Source organism: Palaemon carinicauda, chromosome 10 (assembly GCF_036898095.1).
Source record: "Palaemon carinicauda isolate YSFRI2023 chromosome 10, ASM3689809v2, whole genome shotgun sequence".
NCBI classification, from domain to species: domain Eukaryota; kingdom Metazoa; phylum Arthropoda; class Malacostraca; order Decapoda; family Palaemonidae; genus Palaemon; species Palaemon carinicauda.
The window spans coordinates 135,935,731-135,963,409 of NC_090734.1; the positions used below are offsets into that span (position 1 = coordinate 135,935,731).

Genomic DNA, 27,679 nt, shown 5'->3' on the forward strand with positions numbered 1-27,679 from the left:
CATTAGTAGCGGACCAGGACGCAACGTCATGTAACTGCTTAACAGTCTGTGAACTGTCAACAACAACAGGTGCGGGAGGACGCTCGGCGTCCACTCGAGACTGTTTTGACTACCTAGTCTGAGCAGTCAAAACAACTCTAGACTGCGGTAGTTGACGCTCAGCGTCAAAACAAGTCAACTCCGCTGGTTGGCGTACGTCCTGAACGTCAACAGGAGCATTAGGAAGCGGCCTAACGTCCAAATGCGGCTGAAAATCAACACGTGACCGCATCGAGTGAGGCTCTACATATCGTGACTGAAGTGACTTAGCTACGCCAACGTCAACAGGACGCACAAAGGTTCGTTTGGGCGGCTGAAGGCCAGGATCTCGATGAGATAAACGGCTAGGATCAACGTGAACCTTATCGGCAGAATAGTCTTCCATAAGAGAGGCAAGCTTATTCTGCATGTCTTGCCGTACAACCCATTTAGGATCAACGGGAATGGTTGCGGTAAGAGACGAGGGTAACGTCTGTGACTGCAAAACCTTGCCTACAAAAAGACTCTCGGAGCCTGTGTTACGCTTTTGTTTAGGCGGCGAGCAGTCTTCCGATGACTGCATAGGGTCAGAGCTGTCCTAATAGTTAAAACCAGGACGCTGGACCTGTCCTGAAAGGACTGACTTTCGCTTAAAGGGCCTCGAAACCTTGTTCCACGGTTTCTTATGCGAAAAGCCTTCGGATGACGAGGAGAAAATCGTCTCTCTCGCCTTATGGTAGGGGTGATCTTGGTGAGATACGCCTGATACCATAGAGGGAACGTCTGTTCGCTGATCAAGGCCTCTCGAACCCATAAGTCGTACGACATTACTTCTCCCCTGGGCTTGGGAGCTTGCAAGAGGTCTCGGACTAGGCGAACGACAGGCACGAACAGACGAACCCTCGGTCGCAACACTGATAACACTTTGCGCAATATCACTTTATCACTACGATTTTCTGTTTTGCACTTATTTCACTGAAATCGAATTTTTTAACAATTCACATTAGGTATGAATAAAACTGATTTCTACCTGAAGCACGCAATTCTACCCTCATCAAAAGGTTATAATTGCGAAATCAGTCGTATAATGTAAGCACATTAATACAAGCAAAAAACAGTAAACATATTTTAAGATAAAAAGATCAGTGGCTGGGAAAGAGACTAAACACTAGTTCATTCAAAACTACGTTTTCAATCTCTCACCGTACAGTGCCTTGGGACGAGAATAAAAACTAAAAACGTTTTATCCTTTCTCCCCGTACAGAGACTAGGGACGAGAGTAACTCGAGAACAACGTTACTCGCTTGGGACGAGAATAAAGATCGGAACGTTCTCTCTCCTCTCTCTCTCTCCGTCTCTATCTCTCTCTCTCTCTCTTGATTTCGCACCGAAGAGAAGAGCCCACTTACGTTTCGTCAATAAACAGGTTATTTGACCAAAGGAAAAAAAACTGAAAGGTTTTTCAATTAAAAAGTTCCTTTAAAATAGAATTTAAAACATTTAAGCTTTGAAAGAAGAATGAACAAAACGTCAGAATCGATTTACTCTTTCTGCAAAGTGAAACCGTGATACTCTCTCTCTCTATCGTAACGATAGAGCGCAAACTGCGTAGCATAAATAAACTAAACGTTAGTTCATCTTTGAAACAGTACGAAGACTATTCAAAGAAAATCTTTCATAAAATATCTACTAAAAAATATTCATTTAATAAGTTTTAAATCATTAGCTCTGTAAAAGTTATTTACGATTGAAAGGGCTCAACGTTGTTTAACTTCGGTTTCCAAGTTAGGACCGCCTACTCTCAGGAAAGGTCGCATATAAACAAATCATTAAAATTTATCTTGATGTTTATTATAAATGGAAAGCTAATCGAAGAGGCCTAATAAAGGCGGTTGAGATATAAAATATATAGAGGAAAATCTATAATTAATTTATAACGTGATAAGATAATTGCTAAAAGCCTAAAACACACTTCCGTACTAAGGGAAGGGTCGGCCATTTAAAAGTCAAAGAAAGTCCAAAAAACAATCCAAAGTCATCAAAAAATTAAATCTATCCAAAAACGAGTTCAAGATTTAAGTTGAAGATAAAACACCTGCACTGCGAAAGCTCAAACCAAAATGAAGTACTTCACCAAATATGTTGAGAAAACTCCAGGTTCTACAGCGAGTAATGATACGTCTTGTCGTCAAGGTCGACAGAGAAGAATTGAAGGGTTTGTTTACATGCAAGAGTGGTATCTGGCCGATAGTTGGCGCTGGTGGGCACACCCGCAACCTTCATAGCGATCGCTCGCGAGTTTTTTGAGTGTGTTTTCTGTCGAGCCGCTGAGTAGCAGCTATTATATATTCACCGGCTAAGTTAAATATTTAAAACCACCTTTTCAATGTAGGTCAGATTTGATATGCGTACAGTACTGTCTTATATACTCCTAAAGTAATATACAAAACCAAATGACAATACTGCATTAACCTTTGCCATAAATTATATATACCTCAAATGGATCAGCAACTTCTTCACCAGCATGTTGCAGTGTTTGTGATACTCCAGCTAAACGAGCAGGTCCATTATCCATGATAGCCGAGTAACCTTCACCATATGCAAGTACACAGTGTCCAGTAAGTGTGGCAATTGTCATTAAGTGTGGGTCAACCTGCAAGATCATAAGAACAATTTATTAAAGGACTAGCATCGCTTAAAAACATACATGTGGTACCTAAGAATGAATGGAAATGGCAATAATTGGTCTCCTATCATGGGCAATTTTTATTGTGTTTACAATATTAAAATTGAATAAAAGTAGTACTGTCCTGTATACCAAAAATCTCAAAACAAATAAAATTAATAGAATAAATGAACATTGAATATCATTCTACCTGTAATAATGAAAGGAGATGGCTTAAATTTAAGGTTGTAAAGGGGGTGGTGTTAGTGTTATTTAGAAGAGGATTCACCCTACATGAAAACATTGAAAGACTACCCTTCAGGTATTTTTCTTTTCTTTTCCTTTATTCTAACAAACTGTAATTATTTTAAGGACCTTTTTACTCACATATGATTGACAGGTGTCTTTCTCCCTGTTTTAAGATATTTCTGGAATGACTATACATTATGATTATAAAAATAGCCTCCTCACCAGTTACAGCCATATCTGGATGATAATTTTCTAAAAAACAATTTTGTAACCATCCCAATTCAGTCATCATTCCCTTTTATCATTGAACTATGGACAGGACACTCCCCTTCATCTTCAAACCTATCCTCTTTTGCCATTATGTATAGATAAACACAATAAACCTTAATAAATAAAATTAATGAAACAATCTTTTAAGGATCTGAACTGTGAAAGAGGCGTCTGTCTTGGTTACAAGTTCTTTAAAGTTGTTCAATCCATGAGGCAAAAAATTTTCACAATTTTTATTTGATCACCAAGCTGTTTGGGTTCTGGCGCATTTGATCTCCGAGGTATTACTGTACCAACACACAATGCTTAGGAGAATAGAAGGACAACCCCAGGAAATGTGGAAAACCAACCGCAATAAAGAAAATATATGCAAGTCTGTATTTCTTATTTTCCTTTTCATACTGTACTGTATTTATAAGAACTTTAACATGATATATTACATTGTATTACCACTACTTCAACTTGGGGTTAATTGTGTATTTTTCATGCATTTTATATTTGTTTTACCTAGGTCTTTACCAAGCAATAAATAACCTTTATGTACTAAAATCATTGCTGTAAAAACACGACTCACCTCTTTAGGAGCCATTTCCTTCATATGACACAAGACATCTGCCATAGCCATTCGTCCCTCAGCATCTGTGTTTCCTACACGGACTCTTACACCTGCTCGGGAAGTTATGATTTCATCTGCTACATAGCAATCCGACCCAACGCTATTTCTCACCATTGCCATACTACCTATTACCTGTTGATACAATAAAAATATGATTTGGCTTTTTAGAAATAAAAGAAAATACTGACATACTGTAAGGTATTTTATTACAAAAATTATTTATCAGCCTTTAGATTTCATTCAATTAAGCATATCGATTGACTTGAAATGAGAAATACAGCCAAATCTTACTAAAATAGACTCTTAGTTGCTTGGATGAAATGGAGACCAGAATATAAACTCCAAACTCAAACTATTATTAAGACTTAAATTAGAACTGACAATTTATTTGAATAAACATAAGTTTCAATTTTTAAAAAATATAATGAATGATGTTTTAAGTTAAAGGATGCATGTTTACACAGGAATCGCAATTGACAAATAATATAAAGATATTAATTTTGGTATTAAAAGTCGCAGAAATAAACATAGAATGAGAGCATACCCAAGCATGATAAATACATATTGTCAATATTAAATAACAATGATGCAGACTCACAGCATGGGGTAGCAAGGGTTTTAGTTTACATGAGAATCGCATATATTACAGGAAATTAGGATGCTCAATGTTTTTAAGGTATAGATACGGACAATGAAAAATTTCAAATAATATCCTGAGCACTATTCTGTGATGCATATTCATTGTAGAACAAGCCAAGATTATTAATGATAGCTCAGATTACTGTGGAGAACAAGTGTGTGATCATGCATCCTTCACTTTCCTCGTAGGTATCAATCACCCTTAGCTAAACTTGCCTTCCCATTCATTGCTGTATCCTCCAAGTTAGTAGAGAGTTTATTGCTACACAGTGGTTTCCATGATAACCCAAGTCTATTATTGCTGAATTTGCATTACAAGATTCTACTCTATAATGCCATTATATTTGGTCGTGGCCCAAATTCATAAACCAAATCCAACCATTAATTATTATTATTAGTATTATTTCTTGCTAGGCTACAACCATAGTTGGAAAAGCAAGATGCTATAAGCCCAAGGACTCCAACAGGGAAAATAGCTAAGTGAGGAAAGAAAACAAAGAAAAATAAAATATTTTAAGAATAGTAACAATATTAAAATAAACGTTTCCTATACTGTATATACTATAAAAATTTAACAAAACAAGAGGAAGAGAAACAATATAGAATAGTGTGCCCAAGTGTACCCTCAAGCATGAAATGAGTCTACCTATTTTATAAATTTTTTATGTTATTGAGGAAAAAAGTACAAACCTTTAAATTCTTTGGTTGCAATTTGTTAACAATTTCCATGAATCCTGCAACAGCAGCTGATCCACACTTGTCCCTATGCATTCCGGCCATGACTCCTCCAGCTTTAATATCAGCACCACCAGTATCGTAAGTGACACCCTTACCAACAAGCATGAGGGTCTTCTCAATGGGGCCTTCGCCTTCATAGGTAAGGAAAATCACTCGACCCTTATGACGTTCAATACCTGAAGTGATGAAAACAAAATAGGCCTGGGTTTTGGTTTGGTGAAAAATGGAAAATTTCTAATATATTTTGTGAAACATCCAAGCATCTCATTTTACTTCTGCTTAGCTTGTTTTTCTACACAATAGGTAAAATGAGAGGTTAGTACATAGACAAAGACTACGGTACATTACCTCATTTTGCTCAAATAAGTTTCTTTAGAAATTTCACAGTATTCTTCAGTAAAGGAAGTACGTAAAGTAAATCGCACAGATAATTTTCTAACAAATTTGTCTTACAGGATATGGGTTACACTCTATGTTTCCTATTAGCTAGCATATGCGAGGAAAATAATGGCTAATTTAATGCACATAAAAACATGTAAGTAAATAAAGTAGTAATTACAGTAAACCATCTACATTCAAATAAATCTCATAATATAAAAGCAAAACATCGTTTTCCCTACATACCTTTGGCACAACGGTTCACAGCTGAAAATAGTGGATAATCCTTGCACAACTTGTTGTCATCAGAAACCACATCCACTTTTACTCTAGAGGCTTGAAAAGTAGCTCTTACATACTCTTCAACCTTAGGAGGAGCCATGCGTTCTGGATCAGAGCCTCCAACATCACGAGCAACAGCTCTGAATTAAGAAAAATGTTATTTTTATTAATAAAATAAATTTTTGAATATACTTACCCGATAATCATGTAGCTGTCAACTCCGTTGCCCGACAGAATTCTATGGAGGGATACGCCAGCTATCACAATACTAGAAGGGGGTGTATTTACCAGCGCCACCTGTGGCCAGGTACTCAAGTACTTCTTGTTGACACCTCCTCAATTATTCCTCGGTCCACTGGTTCTCTATGGGGAGGAAGGGAGGGTCGATTAAATCATGATTATCGGGTAAGTATATTCAAAAATTTATTTTATTAATAAAAATAACATTTTTCAATATTAAACTTACCCGATAATCATGTAGCTGATTCACACCCAGGGGGGTGGGTGAAAACCAGTGTACAAGATTAAAGGATAGCTAAGTATCCCATATTTCATATAATCAGTTATCCACAATAACAATGAAATAATAAGTACCTGGTAAGGAAGACGACTTGAACCGTTACTCTGCCTTTAATAAGATCGTCTTCCTTACTGAGCGCAGCGTTCCTCTTGGGAGGCTGAATCAACTCAAAGGTGCTAAAGTATACAGGGCTGCAACCCATACTAAAGGACCTCATCACAACCTTTAACCTTGGCGCTTCTCAAGAAAGAATTGACCACCCGCCAAATCAACAAGGATGTGGAAGGCTTCTTAGCCGACCGTACAACCCATAAAAAGTATTCAAGAGAAAGGTTAAAAAGTTATGGGATTATGGGAATGTAGTGGCTGAGCCCTCGCCTACTACTGCATTCGTTGCTACGAATGGACCCAGGGAGTAGCAGTACTCGTAAAGAGACTGGACATCTTTGAGATAGAATGATGCGAACACTGACTTGTTTCTCCAATAGGTTGCATCCATAACACTCTGCAGAGAACGGTTCTGTTTGAAGGCCACTGAAGTAGCCACAGCTCTCACTTCATGTGTCCTTACCTTCAGCAAAGCAAGGTCTTCTTCCTTCAGATGAGAATTTGCTTCTCTAATCAGAAGCCTGATGTAGTAAGAAACTGAGTTCTTAGACATTGGTAGAGAAGGTTTCTTGATAGCACACCATAAGGCTTCTGATTGTCCTCGTAATGGTTTTGACCTTCTTAGATAGTACTTAAGAGCTCTAACTGGGCAAAGTACTCTCTCCAGTTCGTTCCCCACCATGTTGGACAGGCTTGGGATCTCGAACGACTTAGGCCAAGGACGGGAAGGAAGCTCGTTTTTAGCCAAAAAACCGAGCTGCAAGGAACATGTAGCCGTTTCAGATGTGAAACCTATGTTCCTGCTGAAGGCGTGGATCTCACTTACTCTTTTACCTGCTGCTAAGCACACGAGGAAAAGAGTTTTTAATGTGAGGTCCTTAAAAGAGGCTGATTGGAGCGGTTCAAATCCTGATGACATTAGGAACCTTAGGACCACGTCTAGATTCCAGCCTGGAGTGGACAACCGACGTTCCTTTGAGGTCTCAAAAGACCTAAGGAGGTCCTGTAGATCTTTGTTGGAGGAAAGATCCAAGCCTCTGTGGCGGAAAACCGCTGCCAACAAACTTCTGTAACCCTTGATCGTAGGAGCTGATAGGGATCTTACGTTCCTTAGATGTAACAGGAAGTCAGCAATCTGGGTTACATTGGTACTGGTTGAGGAAAACTGCATTGGCCTTGCACCAGCTTCGGAAGACTTCCCATTAAGACTGATAGACTCTGAGAGTGGATGTCGTCCTTGCTCTGGCAATCGCTCTGGCTGCCTCCTTCGAAAAGCCTCTAGCTCTTGAGAGTCTTTCGATAGTCTGAAGGCAGTCGGACGAAGAGCGTGGAGGTTGGGTGTACCTTCTTTACGTGAGGTTGACGCAGAAGGTCCACTCTAGGAGGAAGAGTCCTGGGAACGTCGACCAGCCATTGCAGTACCTCAGTGAACCATTCTCTCGCGGGCCAGAGGGGAGCAACCAACGTCAGCCGTGTCCCTTTGTGAGAGGCGAACTTCTGAAGTACCCTGTTGACAATCTTGAACGGCGGGAATGCATACAGGTTGAGATGGGACCAATCCAGCAGAAAGGCATCCACGCGAACTGCTGCTGGGTCTGGAATCGGAGAACAATACAAGAGGAGCCTCTTGGTCATCGAGGTAGCGAATAGATCTATGGTTGGCTGACCCCACAGGGCCCAAAGTCTGCTGCAAACATTCTTGTGAAGGGTCCACTCTGTGGGGAAGACCTGACCCTTCCGGCTGAGGCGATCTGCCATGACATTCATATCGCCCTGAATGAGCCTCGTTACCAGCGTGAGCTTTCGATCTTTTGACCAAATGAGGAGGTCCCTTGCGATCTCGAACAACTTCCTCGAATGAGTCCCTCCCTGCTTGGAGATGTAAGCCAAGGCTGTGGTGTAGTCGGAGTTCACCTCCACCACCTTGTTAAGCTGGAGGGACTTGAAGTTTATCAAGGCCAAATGAACTGCCAACAACTCCTTGCAATAGATGTGAAGTGTCCTTTGCTCCTGATTCCATGTTCCCGAGCATTCCTGTCCGTCCAGTGTCGCACCCCAGCCCGTGTCCGATGCGTCCGAGAAGAGACGGTGGTCGGAGGTCTGAACAGCCAAAGGTAGACCTTCCATGAGAAGAATGCTGTTCTTCCACCACGTTAGAGTAGACCTCATCTCTTCGGAAACAGGAACTGAGCCCGTCTCTAGCGTCATGTCCTTATCCAGTGAGCAGCTAGATGATACTGAAGGGGGCGGAGGTGGAGTCTCCCTAACTCGATGAACAGGGCCAGCGATGAAAGTGTCCCTGTTAGACTCATCCACTGCCTGACTAAGCATCGGTTCCTTCTCAGCATGCTCTGGATGCATTCTAGGGCTTGGAAGATCCTTGGGGCCGACGGACAAGTCCGAAAAGCTCGACTCTGAAGATCCATACCCAAGGAGACAATGGTCTGGGATGGAACGAGCTGAGACTCCTCAAAATTGACCAGGAGGCCCAGTTCCTTGGTCAGATCCAGGTCCATTTGAAAATCTCCAGACAGCGACGACTTGAGGGAGCTCTTAAAAGCCAGTCGTCTGACGGAGCCGGACACAAGATCATGATACTGCTGCACAGTCTGTAAACTGTCAATCATGGGCAAGCGAGGAAGTACAGTGACAACCCGAATCTGTCTAGACTGTCTGGGTCGTACAGACAACTCCTTAACGGGTTGCTGAGGTTGCCGCACTGCGTCACAACAAGTCCCTTCTGTTGGTTGTTGAACGTCTTCCCCGTGACACATTGACTCCGTAAACAAAAAATCCTCTAACAAGGACTAAGCTTGGACTGCATGTCATGCAACACAGCTCAAGGTCTATGGGAGCAGGTGTGGTAACAGACGGGATTAGCGGCTGAAGTGTAACCATTACCTTCCCTGTAAGCATGTTATGCTTAAATAAAAGTCCATAAGAGGTTATGCAGCTAAAGGCTCCCTCCAAATGACAGAGTCCTCAAGGGAATATCAGAAGGAGGGAGAAAAGAACTTTCTCATCTACAGGGACCTTATCCTAGAAAAGCTAAGTTCTCTGAGTGAGAGTTCACTGGTGCAAAGCAGCAGACTAGAAGGCAACGTTATGAAACTGCTTGACAGTCTAGTGAGTTGGCAACAACCCAAGATGTGTTGAGAAGCATGCGGTAAGGTATGCAGAGCATGATGTATGCAGAGTATGCTGTTATGTAGAGCATGTTGAATGCAGAGCATGCTGAAAGCAGAGCATGCTGTATGCAGAGCATGTTGTATGCAGAGCATGCTGAATGCAGAGCATGCTGAATGCTGAGCATGTAGTAAGCAGAGCCTGCTGTAAGCAGAGCCTGCTGAAAGGAAAGCAGAGCGTGTGCATGGCGTTTAACATTTCTCAGAAATTCCATGACCAGTGCTAGAGTGCTTTATGCATGCTTGCATGGGGTTTAAACCATGGTATGCTGAACAGCAGAGTCAGAACGAGCTGGAACAACAATAGTGTGGTTTCCTCTTCAAGACTCCGATGAGGGAACACCTGAGGCTCAGTCTGCCAAGGCTGAATAAAAGACAAGCAGAAGGAAGGCGCATGGGTGGAGGAGGCTGACTCCTAGCATGAGTGGTTGAACCCAAGGGTTGCGCTTGGCGGAAGCGGAGTAGCAAGTTCCAGTTCCTGTGGTGTGAGCGGAGCGCGATGAGGAAGAGGCTGCGCAGAACAAGGTAAATGTCTCGCAAGCTGAGGCTCCTGAGGCGCAAGGCTAAGGTGTTGTGGTGCTTGCCTTATGGAGGGTTGAGCTCGCTGCAGCTAGAGCTGAGGAAACTGACTCATGGACGGGAGAGGTTGTTGTACCTCAACCGAGTGTTGCATCACTGGTGGAGCAGCAAGTGGAGGCGGAGGAAGAGAGGTATAATCCTCCTGATCCCAATGTAAAGGTTGCCTTAAGAAAGGCGGAGGCTGAACACCACAGGGAACAGCAAACTCAGCACGTGTCTCAACATCGTACGCCTGGCAGGTGGAACTGCTGGCAGGTGGTACTGCGATCAGGCGGAGCGAGTGTAGGTGGAGGGAGTGTAGGCGGAGGCGGAGGAGCAACACTCTCAGCCCGACACTCACTCATCAAGTCCGAAAGCTGTGCTTGCATGGACTGTAGTAGAGTCCACAACATCGTACGCCTGGCAGATGGTACTGTGATCAGGCGGAGCGAGTGTAGGAGGAGGGAGTGTAGGCGGAGGCGGAGGAGCAACACTCTCAGCCCGACACTCACTCATCAAGTCCGAAAGCTGTGCTTGCATGGACTGTAGTAGAGTCCACAACATCGTACGCCTGGCAGATGGTACTGTGATCAGGCGGAGCGAGTGTAGGAGGAGGGAGTGTAGGCGGAGGCGGAGGAGCAACACTCTCAGCCCGACACTCACTCATCAAGTCCGAAAGCTGTGCTTGCATGGACTGTAGTAGAGTTCACAACATCGTACGCCTGGCAGATGGTGCTGCGACCAGGCGGAGCAGGTGCAGGCTGGGCGAGCACAGGCGGAGCAGGTGCAGGCTGGGCGAGCACAGGCGGAGCAGGTGCAGGCTGGGCGAGCACAGGCGGAGCAGGTGCAGGCTGGGCTAGCACAGGCGGAGCGAGAACAGGTGGAGGGAGTGTAGGCGGAGGAGGAGGTGCAACACTCTCAGCCCGACACTCACGCATCAACCGAAAGTTGTGACTGTATGGATGCACTCGGGTTGTGAACTTTAACTTCGTACGTCTGGCATAGGTCTGGACTTAACGTTTAAGAAGTCTTGAGACCTGAGACCAGCGTTACTCTGCCTTTATTTTCTCCCCTAATCTCTTCTGCAGACGAGCAAAATAAGGGCTCAATCGTCTGCGGGTGGGAGTGACGGTCTCGGTAAGACACGCCCACAACCACCGAGAATACTTCTGTGCGCCGATCAAGGCCTGCTGAACCCTTATGCCCTTCGACATTGCTTCTCCCCTGGGTTTGGGAGCTTGCAAGAGGTCCCGGACTGGGAGGACGACTGGCGCGCACAAAAGTACCCTCACGCACTAATCACTTATCACTTTGATTTCTGTTTGCACTTATTTCACTGAACTCGAAACTTTAAGTGGTTTGTACCTGAAATACGCAATTCTATCCTTTCTCAAAGTTAGTAATTGCGAAAACAGAATTACAATGTAACAGAAAAATCTAATGAAAGATAATTCAGTGGTTGGAAAGAGACTAAACACTAGATCACTCTAGAAACGTTTAGTTTCTTCCCCTAAAGAGACTAGGGAGAAGAGCAAAAATCGATAATGACGTTACTCGTACGCCTGGCAGGCTTGAATGAAACGTTTATCCTCTTTCTCCCTCCGTCTCCATCTCTCTCTCTCTCTCTCTCTCTCTTGACTTAGAACCTGAGAGAAGAGCCCAATCATATATATCGTTAAAACATATTATTGTTAAAGGAAAAAACTGAAAAGTTCCTTTATTAGGATCAAAACCATTAAGTTAAGAAAGAATGAACAAAACGCTAGACACGGTTACTCTTACTGCAACGTGAAACCGTGAACATTCTTTCTCTATCGTAACGATAGAGTGCAAGTTGAACGTTCTGAACGTCAACAACTGCAGAGACAAAACAAAACGTTAGTTCAACTTTGAAAACAGTACGAGACTGTCAAAGAAAATCTTTCAAACTCTGTGGCGGAAATAGCATAATATGTTAACAGGTAAAACCGAAATGACGGGCTCAAAGTTTATTAACTTCGGTAAAAGACCGCCTACTATTAGGAAGGTCGAATATAAACAAATATAAAAATTAATTATAATGAGTTTATAATAAAAGGAAGTTAATCGAAGAGGCCTATAAGAGGCGGAGAGATATAAAATAAATCTATAACTTTTGTTAAGCATAATTAAGAAAGAGAGTCTATACTCTCTTAGACACCAACACTTCCGTCTAAGGGAAGGGTCGGCCATTGAAAGGTGAACGAGAGTTCATACTCTCTCGTCACCATAATTAATCAAATTAATTCCAAAAGCTAACTAAGCTAAAATAGAAGTTTCCAGTAAAGCGACAGCCGAAATCAAAGAGAAATACTTCACCAAAGTCGTGAAAATACTCCAAGAACATAAGCGTATCCCAGAACGTCTTGCCGGAAGCACGACAGAGGAATAATTGAGGAGGTGTCAACAAGAAGTACTTGAGTACCTGGCCACAGGTGGCGCTGGTAAATACACCCCCTTCTAGTATTGTGATAGCTGGCGTATCCCTCCATAGAATTCTGTCGGGCAACGGAGTTGACAGCTACATGATTATCGGGTAAGTTTAATATTGAAAAAACAAAAACAGTAAATCAAGACAAGTAAAACTATCCATCCCTTCTAAATAAATGCAGAATGTATAGTATATTTATACAGTAATGTACGTCATAATTATATCTAACACTGGTAAAGATCTCTATGAAATTAAACATTATTGCCTACTCGTGTCTTTTCTTTACAGTATATTAACCCTTCTACCCCCAGGCTATTTGGAAATTTCCAACCCTTAACCCCCAGGGGGTTATTTTTTTCCCAGCACATTTTGCAGTATATTTTTTTTAAATTGCTCTAACAGCCTTAATTTTTGTCATAGAGAGGTCAGATTGGTCTCATTCTCTTGGAAAATGCCTGAATTTTCTCAAAAAATTCTCAAAAATATGCAAAAAAAAATTTTTATAGCAATTTTTTGCAAGGACGCACCGGTACATCCATGGGGGTAAAGGGATGGCTTTTGTGAAACGTACCAGTACGTCCTTTGGGGATAAAAGGGTTAAAAATAGATTTACAAGATGAAATGAGATATACTGTATTAGCAGATACTTATAGGAACATCATGGCAATGGATGCCCATGAGTACATTGAGAACATTATTACTGAGAACCAGATATTCATAAAAAGAAAATTCAGTGTAAAAAAAGTACTAGCTTATGCTTACCTGCCACTTTCTAGAGCAAGAGCAAGCTCTACAACCTTTTCACTCCCCAAGAAGCCAAGTTTGCTTAGCTTTACTGCTTTCGTAGGAACATCTTCTCTAATCTGAAAAATATAAAGTATAACTAAAATAAGATGCAAATCATGACAATCTGGAAAAAAAATAGGTTACATGAAATTAACCGTTTTACCCCCAAAAGACGTACTGGTACGATTCACAAAACACATCCCTTTACCCCAATGGACGTAACGGTATGTCCCTGCAAAAAAAATGCTATTTACAATTTTTTTTTTTTATATATAATTTTTTGAGAAAATTCAGGCATTTTCCAAGAGAATGAGACCAACCTGACCTCTCTATGACAAAAATTAAGGCTGTTAGAGCAATTTGAAAAATATATACTGTACTGCAAAATGTGCTCGAATAAAAAATAACCCTTGGGGGTTAAGGGTTGGAAATTTCCAAATAACCTGGGGGGTAAAAGGGTTAATCCAACACTATATCAATATACCTTCATATTACAGAAAATCAATTTGTGAGAAAAACAAATTTTCCTCATACTTCAAGAGGGACATATAATGCGTGAAGTGCCCCGAGGAGTGTCACAAGATCAGCATGTTGATAATTCTGATCGGGCACATACGCAAGTAATGGCCGTTTGATTCCTGCCTTGATTGCCCTGCAAAGATGTAAATAACAAAATGGTAAAATTATACAGTACAGTGGAAAGAACAATGAAAATCAAAATACAGTGATACCTCTGGATACGAAAGTTTCTGCTTACGAAAAATTCAGGGTACGAAAAGCGATACAAAGATTTTTATGCCCCAGTATACGAAAAAAATTTCAGGACACGAAAAGCTTACGAGATCCCAACTCGTCGCCGAGAGTACAGTACCTTTTTTTTACAGGGTATCAACCCTTAATTTAGGTGTACAGGTAACAATACACCTACACTGATCCAATTGCTTTACATACAGTACCGTAACTTTTGTACAGTAGTAAAGAAAACGGACTGTTTTCTTAGGGCTTGGAGGGGATAACTAGGCTATAAATACATTATTGAATAATCTCATGGTGGTTTCTGGAATGGATTAGGCTGTTTTTAACGGTTGGGTTAATTACTGAATGATAGTAATGGCTGCATTGCATGTTTATTACTACAGTTTAGCGTGTTTATGAAAGAAAAGGTGTCTTTTCGTAAGGCTTGGAACGGATTAGGCTATTTACATGTAAAACGCGACTCAGGATACGAAAAAATCAGCATACGAAACCGTATCCTGAACGGATTACTTTCGTATGCTGAGGCATCACTGTATTATGGTCATTACAAAGTAGATGATAGATATTACAGTAAACACTTGAACTAGTTGTTACTTTATCTGTGCATTAAACATTGTGACTTAAAAATCTGAGACTGCTTCTTGGAGCATTGTGTGAGCTTTTACCCAAATAAAAAAGTATACTATATTCCATCCAACCAAAACCATTTAACAATTAGTTTCCTCATTCAGCAAGTGAATCGTTCTTAATTATGTTAAGATACAATTCATTTCCCATAACAATCATATCTTGAATCAGTTTATCATAAGTACTTGAATGTGATAACAAGTAGTCAATAAGTCCTTAAAACAAAGCTATTATTCCAAGCAGATAAGTACAGGGAGTAGATAAAATTAAAGCAATACTCAAAAGCCAATCAAAACTTACTCTCAATAACCCAAACACAAAGTAGAAAATACTACCAAGAATAATTGAAAGACTAAAACCCACAAATAATCAAGATTTTAAAAAGCAAAACTAGCCTAACAACAATAAGACACACTTGCAGATTTCTTAAATGGTAACAGCTTTTAAAAGAAATCACAATAGCAAATTGCCTGATACAACTCGCTGATTATTGGCAAAGTGCAAATACATGATTCATCCTTAAAAGATTATTTTGGTCACATATCAAAACAAAACAATCATACTACTTAAGCAAACAGAGCACATCACTTATGAACAGATATTAGAAAAAATGCTACAAATGCATGAGATGTATGATATGTCTTGGGCAATGCCACTGGTGAAGGGACAAGTCTGAAGGTTACCTAAATTGTTGTGTCCAGTAAACGTTATACATCTGCATTATGGTCATGACCATTGTACGTAATTGTTTTTGTATTCCGAATCGCATAGCAAGGTGCTAACGAAAATGAATGAATGATTTAAAGTTCTCTGGCAGCTGACATTGAAGGTGCTAATGAAAAATGTTTGTTTATTTTATGGATAAAAGAATGCAGGGTACCATAACATATACATCCTGCAAATGTTACAATTTGAGAAAGAACAATTTCAAAATAAAATATGGCAAAAGTTAACTACTTAGATAAAAATAAGCAATATCAAAATACTACATAATGTAACAAGTGTGTTCTAACTTTAAAACTATTTCAACATGAATAACCTTTTAACCCCTGCAGCGGCAGCATCTCCAAATCGACGTACGTCGTCATAATCCCTCCTCAGTGGTCCCGTTGGGGCGTAGACAAGACGACCTCCATGGCTACTAATTTTCACACAGGCGCCATCTTTAGCAACGGATTCGTCTGTAGGATGCGAATAAAGTATTGTCACATTTGTATACACCACCTACCTTCTCTCTCTCATACAATGGCACTGCTGTCATAAATTTATTCATTTTAACTATTTTTCTTAGTCATGTTAGGTATAAAATGAAATTATAATAAACTATAGGAATCTATATTTTTTCCAGTAACAGATTTTTTTCATATTAAAGGGAAATAGCTAAAATTCACTAAAACATTCATCTTTAATTACTAAATTATGGATGAGCTCTTTTGTGAACAGTGAATGTTTTTTTTTGTAATAAGTACAACTGTATTGTCCAAAACATTTTTTAAAAATCTTTATCTTAGCCTCTGTCCAACACCAATTGATATTTTACATGATAGATCCTCAATTTGAACTACCAGTAATAAAAAGCTTTTAAATTCTTGTCAGGCAAACTGTACATGATGCAAATCAGCGTGGTCTACTTAGAAGTCGCAAAATTAATACCACTTTTACAATAAAACTTTGAATTTATGGATAGACAAGTTTTAAAATGGAAAAATTCGAGGACACTCAACTTCAAATGATTCCTAAGGACACTTACCCGTATTTAAAAACATCAAAAGAAACCGGCATACCCTACAACTTTCATAAACATAGGTTTATAAACAATCATTTTTATAGGACCCTTTGGAATTCATAAAATTACTTTAATTCATTACATTACCTTTCAAATGACTAGCATTTGTTTTTTCACAGTACATAAAAAAATTAATATTGTACAATAAATTTGGAAATGCCAGTGGAAATATTTTTATGCAAGCCTACTTGGTCAACTAAAGGGAGATTCTACGCAAACTTCTGTCCCTTTGAAGGATAGACAAGTAAGCACTCCACTAACTTTTCACAAATTTCAATGAACGAGTGAATAGGCAGAAAGGGGAATAAGAAGAAAACTTCATATATATACCCTAAAATAAAATGTAACACTTCAACAAAATTTTCATTCTAGCTTCATATATAATTTAAGCAGATGATTTTAATGTCGGTAAGCAATTCTCAATGGCCTCTATAAGCAAGTTTTCTTTCCTTTCAAGTATGTTACAATATTCTTTTTTATATCAACTAGGCATCTGGTAGAAACCAAGGTAAAGGAATTCTTTGACAATACAAACATTACCATGGGAAGAATAAAATGGCTTTGAATTAGCACACACACAATCCTAGTAGGTTAAGATTATAAAGAATATATTCAAAGAGGAGAAAGAGTTTAATTTATGGAAAAAATTCAAATTACCCATTTTACTCATAAAAAAATGCTAAAATAACATTTAATGTTCACAGATTCTTATCATTACACAATGAAAATAATCTTAAGTCATTCTCTTAGATCAGGCATAGCCAACTGCTTATCATCAAGGGGGGAGGGGGGGGGGCACATTTTACTGTATCCAAGTGAGTGAATACTGCTTGATAATACAAATATGCAAGAAATACTACTTGCCCAATATTCAGTTTTTTTTTTTTAATTCTTCCTTGTATTTGTCTTACTATGAAAGTTTACATAAAACTGACATCTCTTCCATTGATTTATTCTTTTTAATCCTTTTAATCCATCCTTATTTTACATTTAGATATTATGGTATGAAAGTTGTGCGATTGGTTTTTAGAAGTTAAAGTGATACCAAATGTGAGAGTACGGGTATGGGTGATTAATGGCCTTTGATGCCCCAGTACTTGGCTTAAGGCCTAAATTTTATAATCAAATCAAATCTTCCATTACTTCCTAATGATAAAAATGATCATTACTGGTATAAATAATTCAAAATATTTCAGTAACCTATTAAGTCTCAGGGGCCACACAACAACATGACAAGGGCCGCATGCCTGTCTTAAGATAAGATATTCGAGAATGAAGACATCAATTAACATACCAATCTCTTCCTGAGCTTTCAAGGGAGCTTGCAGAGCCTGGAATGATCCTGCCACCTTATCGATGGAACTGGCAACCAATATGATGCCATCGTAACCAGAAGCCGCAATTAGTGATACCTCAGCCTTGACATCGCAACCAACTCTGTAAATATAAGGATATCTTGATTATAAAAAGTCCTAAAGGAAGTTTAAAAGAATACATTACTATTTGTAGAAAATAAAAACAGTGTTTCTTAAATTGATTATCTAAACATAAGAGATGAAGATGAATATCTGTTTATGTAATGATAAAGACAGGGATAGAAAGTAACATGAAATAAATAGAAGAATAATGTAATAATGTTGAACTAATAAAGGCTACCAAACCTCAATGGCACCATCAAGCATTAGTGGTCATGGTATGCACACAATTTGGTTGCCTATTCTCAACCAACAACCCCAGTCACAGGCATACAGGGATATGAGCCAAATAGCCCATTAAGCATCAAGGCTGATAATTAAGGGCAGCTTGTGAGAGTGGTGTCATAGTAGCCTCTTCCTTAGATCTGGAATACCTGTATCTTCGCCTATCACATACAACCACCAATGCGGCCATTTCTAGTCCATTGTAGGACAAAGGCCTCAGGTCCCTGCTAGGCAGATTATTATTATTATTACTAGCCAAGCTACAACCCTAGTTGGAAAAGCAAGATGTTATAAGCCCAAGGGCTCCAACAGGGAAAAATAGCCCAGTGAGGAAAGGAAATAAGGAACTAAATAAATAATGAGAATAAATTAACAATATATCATTCTAAAAACAGTAACAACGTCAAAATAGGTATGTCCTATATAAACTATTAACAACGTCAAAAACAGATATGTCATATATAAACTATAAAAAGACTCATGTCAGCCTGGTCAATATAAAAACATTTGCTGCAACTTTGAACTTTTGAAGTTCTACTGATGTCCCACTCAAACTCGTAAGTTTCTTGTTGTGTCTGTAACCTCACCATCCTTATAAGCTAAGAATGGGTAGTTTGGGAGAGTCTATGGGTCTACCTGCCGAGTAATCAGCAGCCATTGCCTGGCCTTCCCTGATCCTAACTTGGGTGGAAAGGGGGGAGCTTGGGTGCTGATCATATGTATATATGATCAGTCTCGAGTCTAGGGCATTGTCACTATCCCTTGCCTCTGCCATTCATGAGTGGCCTTTAGACCTTTATACGTGTCCTTATTCATATCTGGGATTGGGCGATTTCATCACCACGCTGGGTACAAACAAACAAACAAACCTTAACAGTAATAGGTTTAAAGGTGAAATGGAAAGTTTACCATCCTATTTTGTAAATAACAACACTTACAAATTTAAGATCAAGACAATATTTCGAATATTAATTCAATATTAACATTGATAGTAAAATCAAAATAAAAAACTAGGAGTTATACACCAATAATATTGTTTATAATAAAATTTATATGTGGATTAAGTCTCTTCATAGTTTATGACATGTATTTTAACATTATTACTTATCTTAAAATATCTATATTTTTTTCAATACATCTTATATAATAGTTTATTTATTTCCCTATTTCCGTTCCTCGCTAAGCTATTTTCCCTGTTGGAGCCCTTAGGCTCATAGCATCCTGCTTTTTCAACTAGGGTTGTACCTTACCCAATAATAATAATTATACACCAATATTATGGTTTGCAATAAAATCTTTATTCACAACAATATTGTTTGCAATGATATTTATACCAACGCCAATATTATTATTATCATTATTATTACTAGCCAATCTACAACCCTAGTTGGAAAAGCAAGATGCTATAAGCCTGTTTGCAATAACACTGAGGAGGATAAATGACTTGAAAATGCCGGATAAGGACAAGACAGGTGGAAAACCGCCAACTTCGCCAAATTACATGAAGGAAAACACAGCAATTATATGACGTCAGAACAATTCGTACAATGTGTTAATTGTTAAAGATCTTGAATAAGATTTTTTGCAATCAAGAAAGCAATTCAATTGTACCCTCTCAGGCCGAAAGATTAGATTTTTTCTTATTACAGTGACATCCGAATAATTGAAGATATAAGGCTTTTAAAAGGAATCTGAAGACTTTCTTATTCTGTGAGTGCTTCGATAGTGACGATTTAACAGTAAACGAGCAATACGCGATGTGAAATGTTGAAGAATGCTTTCGAACGAACAATGATAAAATGAATGCGGAGGTCCTGTACATAGTAAGGTTCCATTGCCAAAAGGGCCTTATAGTAAGTGACTCTGGAAGCTTTTTTCACGGACGTTGTGTCAATTCATGAACATCTGAACTTTTCTCTCAATGAGATGGAAAAGTGAACATGAAATCAATCTCTCTCTCTCTCTCTCTCTCTCTCTCTCTCTCTCTCTCTCTCTCTCTCTCTCTCACAGAAATAGGGTAAAGTATTTGCCATCATTAATCACACAAAAATATCTTACTATTGACTATTAGTGAGTTAAGTCATTGGAATCATATCAATTGATGAATAATGTCGACTATGCAACTACTTTAAGTGAACGAACAAAATAAAATGACAGTGGAGGTCCTGTAAAGAGTAGGGTTCCCTTGCTGTATAAGACCGAAAAACCAGCCGTCAAAGTAAAGTACCATTATATAACAAAATCTCACCAAAACTTCTATAGTTGCATATAACATGCAATATCAAAATTCTAATCTATGTCCAACTACTTGATGAAAACGCATTTAGGCAAAAGCTGGCAAGCACACAGCTTCTAAAAGCAGACCTGAATTGGCATAAATACCTTTTAGCTGCCATGGTTGAAGATCGCCTACTTAAGCAGCAGACTAAGCAAAGACCCTGGGTAGGTACTGATAGCTAGAGCTGGCTGAGTCAGGCTGACACGATCACCCAAATTGTGATGATCGAAGACCAAAGGGAAGTCTGAAGTGTTGACTGGTGATAAACACGATTTCCTAAATACACTGTTTGGCAACTTTTCTACTGGCACGTTGCCAATCGTGTTTGCCACGCAACTCATTAAAGGTCGAGAACCTTTAAATTCAAAACTGTCAAGATAAATATGAATTGATTATAGATAATTCATTCATATTTATACATCGATGCTTATTGTATTGTTCTTAAATGTATCGCCATGATCTTCCTAATTGAGTTGAATAGGTGGAACTTCAAAAGATCAAACTTGCAGCGAATGTTTTTATGTTTAACAGGCTGACACGAGTCTCTTAACTTATTTACTTGTTTACTTGTTTTGGGTTCAAATCCAACCCTCCACTGAAGTCGAGTGAACTACTTCTCGGGCGGGTTCCTATTAATCATCCAACGAAACATTTTCATTATAACTTATACAATTCTTTGATTGTAGCATCTTCCAAATCATATGATCTTGTGAAAAGTAATGTCTTTAGTTTCTTCTTAAATTCAATTGCTCCCTTTAGGTCCTTCATTTCAGTTGGCAGTTTATTATAATGTCTAGGCGCACAGTAGCTAAAAGCCCTTTCACCAAATTTACTATTTGTTCTTGGTTCAGATAGCCTATGTTTATCACTCATGTGTCTTGTGTTAACATTTGTTTCTAGTTCTAGTTTATTCAGGCATTCTTTTAGATATTTTGGTTCAGTATCTTAAACGTTAGTAAGAGTAGCTTGTATTCAATTCTAGCTTTTACCGGTAGCCAGTGTAATTCAATTTGAGAAAGATCTATTTTAAAATGTGTTATTTTGATTGTTCATTACTTCTCTTGTAGTTTATTTACTTCTTCGTTTCCTTTCCTCACTGGGCTATTTTCCCTGTTGGAGCCTTTGGGCTTACAACACCTGCTTAAACAACTAGGGTTGTAGCTTAGCTAATAATAATAATAATAATAATAATTTCCCTGTTGGAGCCCTTGGGTTATTTAACAACCTGCTTTTCCAATTAGGGTTGTAGCTAAGCAAGTAATAATAATAACAACAACAACAATAATAATAATAATTTCCCTGTTGGATCCCTTGGGCTTATAACCTGCTTTTCCACCTAGGGTTGTAGCTTAGCTAATAATAATAATAATAATAATAATAATAATAATTCATGATTGAACATTCAATTATCGTTTCAAAAATTATATCTGAAACAATTCTGAACAGGAAAAAAGTCGTCCTTAGCTGGTTAAATAACCAAGGCACTGGGCAAATCTAACATGTGCTGGTAATCCTCATACTTGCTGGTAAATAACACGAACTCACCTTCCTTTCCTTTATAATTCACTACCCCCATTGACTAAATTATCTGGTAAAAGAGAACTTTAAAATGAATGGAGGTAGCGTCCGGACTGGGGTTCGAGTCCCGCTCGGACTCGTTGGTCTCTTTGGTCGCTGCAACCTCACCACCCTTGTGAGCTAAGGATGGGGGGTTTGGGGGAGCCTATAGGTTTATCTGTTAAGTCATTGGCAGTCATTGCCTGGCTCTCCTTGGTCCTAGCTTGGGTGTAGAAGGGCTTGGACGCTGATCATATGTAATAGGGTCAGTCTATAGGGCATTGTCCTGCTTGATAGGGCAATGTCACTGTCCCTTGCCTCTGCCATTCATGAGCAGCTTTTAAACCTTTAATTAGGTCCTTATTTATTTCTTTAAAGTAATTTAAAGAAAAAAGAAAAACAAATCAGTGGTTACCATCCAGCATTGAACAAGAACAAGATACCTTTATCAATAAACAGCGAAAGCTTGAAGGAGAGAGAGAGAGAGAGAGAGAGAGAGAGAGAGAGAGAGAGGATTTCCTGGACGAGTCGTACATTTCCACCATATATTACATATCACTAAAATAATCACAACGTGTTATTCACATGCTTAGGCATTCGATATCACATATATTTCCTTATACGCGTACGATTTCTCTCTCTCTCTCTCTCTCTCTCTCTCTCTCTCTCTCTCTCTCTCTCTCTTTCTTAGAACTCTGCTATACACACACTCCAACGCATATAAGTGTTAGTTCAGCCTATTAGTCATCATATTTGCTTCTTCTTTATAATTTACCTTGTTTTTTTATCTATTAATTTTAAGTTTATTTTCCCTAATGGGTTGCTTTCCCAATGGGGCCTTCGGGATTGTAGTATTCTGCTTTTCCATATAGGATTGCAGCCTGTCCAACGAAAATAACAACACTCGTAGGCATAAGGATATAAGGCACGTAAGTTTTTTTTTTCTTTTAAATCTATCTTCGACTCACGGTCATTAGCATCGCTGTGGGTTCTCTTTATGCGTCTTTCTATGTGACAAAACTTCAAGAAAAATGAAGATTAAGATTCAAGACCATAATTCTCAGCCACAGAACAACAGCAAAAGACAGAAGAATTTTAAGAAACAATTGAGAGGACAATTGACTGGGCTACTGGATGGCGTGCCAAAAATCCAAAATAATTCCCATATAAAAATAGTTTGAATCAATGAAGAAGGCAAAGAAAGCCATAGAAGTATTGCCTCTTCATATCCTACCAATACATCCCTAGTCAATATATTGAACAAGACACATTTGTGAAATTGAAATGTTGCTATAAATGTTATCACCAAACTTTTAATTGGGCTCCACAAGGTATTAGACGAGTTGGAAGACCAAGACCTACATGGCTGAGGACTAAGAAACGTCAAGTAGGAGATGATGAATGGAGAAGTATTGATTTAGAAGCTCAAGATAGTGACGACTGGCGAAATATAACCGAAGCCCTTTGCGTCAATAGGCGTATGAAGAGATGATGATGATGTTATTCTTATGATCTGTATAAGGAAAATTCTAAGGATAAAAACTTCAAAATATGCTTTGAATGTTCAAGAAATAAACAGAAAATACAAAGAAATGTGTCAACTGCAATCAACAACATAGAACTTTAGCGGCAAAATGCCCAGAGAGAAAGAATATACTTAAAAATAAAAGGCTAGGCGAACGTAGATGCAGCATCCACTACAAAGAACGGTACAAGTTACGCCAAATTAACAACTACCAATACAGGGAACTGTCTGGCCAATGCAACCTTTTAATCAATATACAAGATGACATAAGAATTGTGACATTAGCCATTATAGCAATAGAATTGGGACTGCGTCAAAAGGATGGTTTTTACAACATATCAGATAACACTTTACCAAAAATGAATTTCTCTGAAGAACAAATAAATAGGGTAGAAAACACAACGAATAGAAAACACAACGAAGAGGAACGAAAGAAAAACAAACCCTAAAGCATAGCAAGCATTTCAGGATGGAATTGCAAGCATTTCAGGATGGAATTGCAAGCATTTCAGGATATACAACAGGATACGCAGGATTTCACACAAGACGAGGAGAGTTTAATCAACAGTTCAGAAGACGACTCATCGGATGATGACTGCAAACACGGATATGAACCTAATTCGGACTCAAAATCACCAATTCCTCTATCAAGAGATACAAGAACTCTGCAACAAACATAGCAACAATCAACGGGAGAAATGAAAGCTTCAATACAAAGGCCCCCAGGTCTCTCCAACTCTCCCATTTTGCAAAATTCAGCATAAAAAATATTACGCCGGTAACCAAAACCAGAAAACAAAAAGAGATAAATACGCAATTATTGTACTAAATTAACTTTAAAGGTCGCTCATGAATGGCAGAGGCAAGGGACAGTGACATTGCCCTAGCAATCAGGACAATGTCCTAGAGACTGACCATATATGATCAGCGCCAGGGAGGGCCAGGCAATGGCTGCTGATGACTCAGCAGATAGACCTATAGGCTGCCCCAAACCCCGCAACCTTAGCTCACAAGGATAATAAGGTTGCAGACACTAATGGCAATAACGAGTCTGAGCAGGACTCGAACCCCCCGACTGGCAAACACCAGGCAGAAACGTTACCAATGAGGCCACAGCAAGAAAAGTGTACATTTATATGAATAAAATTGGGGTTAAACCACATTTTTAAATTACTCTTAATAATACTCTAACTTTACAAACTACTGCCCACCATGTTTGGCTAGATAATTGCCATCACTATTCTTTCAACTATCCTTCCTATCTCCTAAAATAATAATAATAATAATAATAATAATAATAATCTGCTCTTAGCGAATATAAGTGGCTCAATGAAACACGCATAAGACATCATCTAGTCAAGTCTGCCTTTGTCTTTCGCACGAGAGCTGTTGAAGGCCAAGGATTGCATGCTATAAAATTCTTAGGTTCAAAGCTGGTGTACGCAACCCGTCATAAATGACGGCTAAATATTTAGATATATATTCACATGTACCCCACTCTCACCAGTATATGACTACTCCCTCTTCCTACTATCAGAGGGGCGGGGAGTGCTGAGAGAGACCGAAAATAAAACATTATATATATATACTGTATATATATATATATATATAGAGAGAGAGAGAGAGAGAGAGAGAGAGAGAGAGAGAGAGACACTTGCTCTTTATTATATGGGCGAGATTTTTAAACTCTACCTTCAAGCTGCCTGTCTTCAAATAACTTACCCTAGTTTTTTTTCCCTTGAAATCATATAAGTCAAAGTACTATTGATAACCTTATCTGAAGAACTACACGGCTACTTTACCTCTGTCAAAGAATACGACTATAAAATAACTACATAACAAGGTCGAACGTGATTCTTAATACTGCCAGAACAAATGAATCTGTTCTGATGTAAACACACACAATATGGCTATGACTGTGAATTAGATGATTAAAATGAGTGTGGAGGGACGGTGATACATTAGCGAGATTGAAGACAATGCAGTGGAAGGGTCCTTGGAATTATAAGAGGAGCTTGCATAACTTTAAGAATGGGCGGTCACTTAAGCAGCCGCAGTGCGTCTTCATGGGAAAGCAGAATGAATGTAGTAAATTCTGGTAAATTCGAGATTTTCATTGAAAAGAAAAGAAGACTATTTGCTGCACTGCAGCTGCAAGAGATAGGGGTGGTCTTATATTTGTATGCTATAAGGCAGACAAGCAGCATTATGTTTAAAATATATAAGCAAATCTGCTAAATTTTCTCATGCATAATACTGTTAGGAGCATCTGATTAAATACTTATATTTTTAGAGAAAGTGGCATTTTACATATCATAATCTCATTATGTTTATCAAAAGCTCTCATTCCTATGTTTAGCCTTCTTTTAATTTCGGTCTCATGTCCCGGAGGAACACTTTCTGTCCTAAGTACATACATTCATTAACAATCTCTAGAGGTTCGTCCATAACCCTTATTTGTTGTCTCTGCATTTCCATTGAACATTATCTTAGCTTTACTCATATTCATTTTCAGTCCTACATTTCTGCTTTCACTATTCAAATCTTCTATTATCATTTGCAATTTCTCCCATTATTCACTTAACAGAAATATGTCATCTACAAATTTTAAGTTGTTAAGGTATTCCCCATTAATGTGAATTCCCATTTTACCAATATTAATTTTCAAAAACTACTTCTAAGCATGCTGTGAAAAATTTAGGAGAAATGGGATATCCCTGTGTAACCCCTTTCTCAATTGGAATTTTCTCGCTATCTTTATGTAGTTTTACGATTGTTGTACTTCCAGTATAGATATCTTTCAGTGTTCTAACACAAGACTCATCTATATTCCTTGCCTTGGTTGGGCTTTCATTACTGCTGAAGTTTTGGTAGAATCACAAGCTTTCCCATAGTCTATAAATGTCATATTAGCGGTTTGTCGTACTGTTGATTTTTCCATTAGCTGGATATGGTTAATTGTTGAATACCAACTTTTAAAGCCTGTCTGCTCTATTGACTGATTAAAAGTCTAGCTGTCTTTCTATTCAGCCTAATATGATCTTTGTAAATATTCTCTCTCTCTCTCTCTCTCTCTCTCTCTCTCTCTCTCTATATATATATATATATATATAAAACGGAGTAAACCACATTTTATACTTGTGTATGTGTGTAGAGAGAGAGAGAGAGAGAGAGAGAGAGAGAGATTTGACTGATTGGTTTGAGGTTTTCTGGTTTCCTGACATTTAAGGTCATTGACGCCGATATCATTTGTTATAAATAAAGAATACAACATTCAATTAAAGCCACAAGAGAGAGAGAGAGAGAGAGAGAGAGAGAGAGAGAGAGAGAGAGAGAGAGAGAGACTGGTCAGAACGAAACAGGGTAGAAAGGTTGTTGACCACAGAAAAATCTCATGAGCATACTGGTTTTCTTAAACAGAACCTAAGACGAGTTTTACCGTGAAAGCGTTTAAAGTTACGAAGGAAATTTAGAGAGCAAAACTAGTAGCTCTACTTAAAAGAAGTTACAATCTGCATAGCTTTAAAATTAATCAACTGCTATTTGCATTTTTCATATTATTATTATTATTATTATTATTAGTAGTAGTAGTAGTAGTAGTAGTAGTAGTAGCTATAATCAAAATATCAATAAATTACGATCAATATATAATTTATATTTTAGAACTTAACACCCAAAAGTCTGCAACATGCATATTTCAAGTCCGCCAACCAATGCATCCAAACACATTCAACGAAGGCGACTCATTATAATATTCATAGACAGCTGCAGTAGTCCAGGTACACTTCATACCCTGTCAGATCGTGAAGATAAACAGAGAGACAAACCCAAGAGACTGATATGAACGACGAAGATGACGACGACAGATTCAAAACTTGCTTATCAATTCAATTTGCTTTTCTTCCACAAAAGGACTCTCATGTGAGGTGAAATAACAACTGTAATCACTCTTCTTCACATTCCACGAACCAGAGATAAAAGATTCATTT

At 38.7% G+C, this 27,679-nt stretch overlaps 1 protein-coding gene across 2 annotated transcripts in view; it reads right to left on the reverse strand.

Annotated features, from left to right (window-relative positions):
* Dip-B (Dipeptidase B) overlaps positions 1–27,679 on the reverse strand; it is a 50,024-nt gene that overhangs the window by 9,610 nt on the left and 12,735 nt on the right. Inside the window, exons 1-9 of one of the 2 annotated variants that reach the window (XM_068381967.1) lie at positions 20,713–20,872; positions 17,925–18,067; positions 15,884–16,025; positions 13,996–14,113; positions 13,438–13,538; positions 5,820–5,995; positions 5,148–5,371; positions 3,777–3,950; positions 2,513–2,671 (exon numbers count right to left, since the gene is read on the reverse strand). In XM_068381967.1, coding sequence (XP_068238068.1) covers positions 2,513–2,671; positions 3,777–3,950; positions 5,148–5,371; positions 5,820–5,995; positions 13,438–13,538; positions 13,996–14,113; positions 15,884–16,025; positions 17,925–18,067; positions 20,713–20,726 — 1,251 coding nt within the window. In that variant the 5' untranslated portion in view covers positions 20,727–20,872. Of the gene's footprint in view, positions 1–2,512; positions 2,672–3,776; positions 3,951–5,147; positions 5,372–5,819; positions 5,996–13,437; positions 13,539–13,995; positions 14,114–15,883; positions 16,026–17,924; positions 18,068–20,712; positions 20,873–27,679 lie in introns of those variants that run through there. The other variant, XM_068381966.1, reaches the window with a different exon arrangement.